Source organism: Buceros rhinoceros, unplaced genomic scaffold, assembly GCF_000710305.1.
Source record: "Buceros rhinoceros silvestris isolate BGI_N320 unplaced genomic scaffold, ASM71030v1 scaffold5816, whole genome shotgun sequence".
Taxonomy (NCBI): Eukaryota; Metazoa; Chordata; class Aves; order Bucerotiformes; family Bucerotidae; genus Buceros; species Buceros rhinoceros.
Genome location: NW_010416800.1, coordinates 9,781 through 12,308, shown reverse-complemented (window position 1 = coordinate 12,308; position 2,528 = coordinate 9,781). Strand labels below are relative to the sequence as shown.

At 43.1% G+C, this 2,528-nt stretch overlaps 1 protein-coding gene across 3 annotated transcripts in view; it reads left to right on the top strand.

Annotated features, from left to right (window-relative positions):
- The window catches only part of MKRN1 (makorin ring finger protein 1), a 14,990-nt gene extending 13,184 nt beyond the window's left edge, over nucleotides 1–1,806 (top strand). For all 3 annotated transcript variants that reach the window (XM_010137936.1, XM_010137937.1, XM_010137935.1), the window contains one exon: nucleotides 226–1,806. In XM_010137936.1, coding sequence (XP_010136238.1) covers nucleotides 226–438 — 213 coding nt within the window. In that variant the 3' untranslated portion in view covers nucleotides 439–1,806. The remainder of the gene's footprint in view (nucleotides 1–225) is intronic.
- Nucleotides 1,807–2,528: the final 722 nt, after the last annotated feature.

Here is a 2,528-nt window from a genome sequence, read left to right as displayed (position 1 = left end):
AAGAGTGAATTTTAAAAACTTTTCCAGTATACCAGCCTACTGAAGTAGAAATACTGGGTAGCATTAACAGGGTGTGTACTGGAGGGGTCAGTATCTCCCTGAAAGAGAAACATGGTTTCTTGCATGTCAGAAAGTACGCCAGAGGCTGAATCTTGTCAGCCTCTGGGAAGACTCCTACCTTGTACTGCTTGGTCACCTAGGCAAACACTTGTGTTCCGCTCGCAGGCCCAGCGAAGGAATCGGTTCTGGGAGTTCATAGAGGAGCGAGAGAACGGTGACCCGTTTGAGACCGACGAGGATGAGGTGGTGACCTTTGAGCTTGGTGAGATGTTGCTTATGCTGTTGGCAGCAGGAGGTGACGATGAGCTAACAGATTCCGAGGATGAGTGGGACTTGTTTCATGATGAGCTGGAAGATTATTACGACTTGGATCTATAGCACCTGTCAGTGGAGTGTGGACTGTTGTCTTGGCTTCAGGCAGTAGCTATTACCTGTGGTGTTGTGGCAGTGCCTGTGTTTCTCCTAGGCAGGCCGATCAATTCCAGGTGCTGTTGTAATAACTTTTACCCAGGGTCTGTCTCTTCCCATCCCCTCCCACCCCAGGAGTGTTGTTTTTCCTCTGTTTAAACAAATAACAAATAAATCTTTAAAATGTTAGTTTTTGTAAAAATAAATTTAACTGTCAAACAGTTAGCTTAGGTTTGTTGCTTCATCTGTGTACCCAGCAGAGTTCACCCAGTTCCAGGGTTAAAAGTGTTTACAGGACTTCCACACTCATTTTGAAGAGCCCAGATACAAAAATGAGCAGTGGCCATGCAGTGGGGATGTAAATTGGCTGATGGCCTTTTTTCTGTCTTTGTACCAATTATTTCTGATTTTGGGCCAGATACAAATACTCTTTCTGGCATCAGCTCCGTTCCAGCCCCCTCATGTACACGTCTTCATTTGTGGTTTTGGTCTCTTGTTTACTTGCACATTACTATTACTACTGTGTAACCAGAACCAGGTGTGAACGTTCTGGGTTTTTACTGTGTTTAGCATGAAAGGAAAATGTCATTGTGAAAGGAGAACTCTCTATGTGTATATACAGATAAATGTAGAGTTGGACCTCAAGGATGGGGAGACTCTGTGTAAGTTAAAAATAACAAAACCATCTTTCATCCCCTCTTGGTGCATGAAGTCTAGCCTCCAGTTGGACATGAAACTGATTTAGTGGTCTCAGCCCAATCTGCGGCAACGATCTTGCCTATCTCTGAAAGACGGCGCTCCCTAATACACTGGCTCGCTTTAATATGTATGGTTTGGGTTGTCCAGGAGCAGAAATCCAGTTAGCCAAGGTGGGGTCAGAGGAACACCAGAGAGAGGACCCTTTAGCTTTATTGCTCTGCAAGTTTTAGAACTTGGTGTAACCACTTAAGCCGTGAGCTTTGCTAGGAAATCGCTGTGCCTCTCAGCTGGTTTGAGGTACGCGTGCCTCTCGGCATCTGAGTTGGGCAGGTTGCCTGGTAAAGCTGTTCAGTTTACGTGAGTTACTGCTTACAAAGGCAGTCATGCAGTTTCTGGCTGTAATTGCATTGAGAAATTACTTTGCCACCAAAGCCCCAGCACAGGAATTTTAACCTTGCATTACTTTATTGCTGTTTTTTATTGACTCGTGGATGCCCCGTGATATGTTCTCCTGCTGCTCTTGTCCCCTAGACTGCCTCTCCTTTCACTTTTAAATGGAATGAGAAATTGTTCTGAGGTCTATAACGTATTGTTTTGCAGCTGCCTTTTGTAAGAAGCACTTTTCCCAAATAAAAAAAGTCAAAAAAATGAAACAAGAAGTCTGTCTGTTCTTTTAAGTTTGAAGCTTCTGTGTTTCAGCTTGATTATTTGTGTGTATGTGCGTTTCTGTAAGTATAAAGGCATTTATGTTCTTAACTCCTGAAGAATCATGTCACACTAATACGGAATTTTAACTTGGTTATAACCTTTCTGGCAAAGAGCCTGTAACCTAAGGAACACATTCTGAACAGACTGCTGAGACAGCTGAACTGTTGAAGGAATGTATGGGGCCTGTAGTGGGAGCAGACGCAGCTTGCTTTCTCAGAATTAAGTTCTGTGCTATGGTATTTTTTTGTCCTGAAAAAAGTCAATTGCAGTACATGTTCTTTTGATAGTTTCCTGTCGTAATGCTGTTGGGAGAGCAGGTCCAAGTGTTGCTACTGGTGGCTTGTGGTGCTTCTTTAAACTTATGTGCATTCAGGTGGAAGCATTCTTTTGCAGAAATAATAAAGTTGGAAGAAGACTACCAGAAACATTTAAATGCTGAGGGATGTGACTGAGAAGAGGTTAACTGAACAGTGTAAAACATCTTTGGCTTGTTTGCTTTTTTTCCAGAGGCAGGTAGCAGAGGGAAGAAAAGGATTTGAAATGTTAGTTTGTGCAAATAGCGTGTAAAACTGATAGAGGAGGAGCAAATGAATTGAAAGGCTTTGAAGCAGAATTAGACTTTTGCTTTTTTTCCAGAGGCAGGGAGCAGAGGG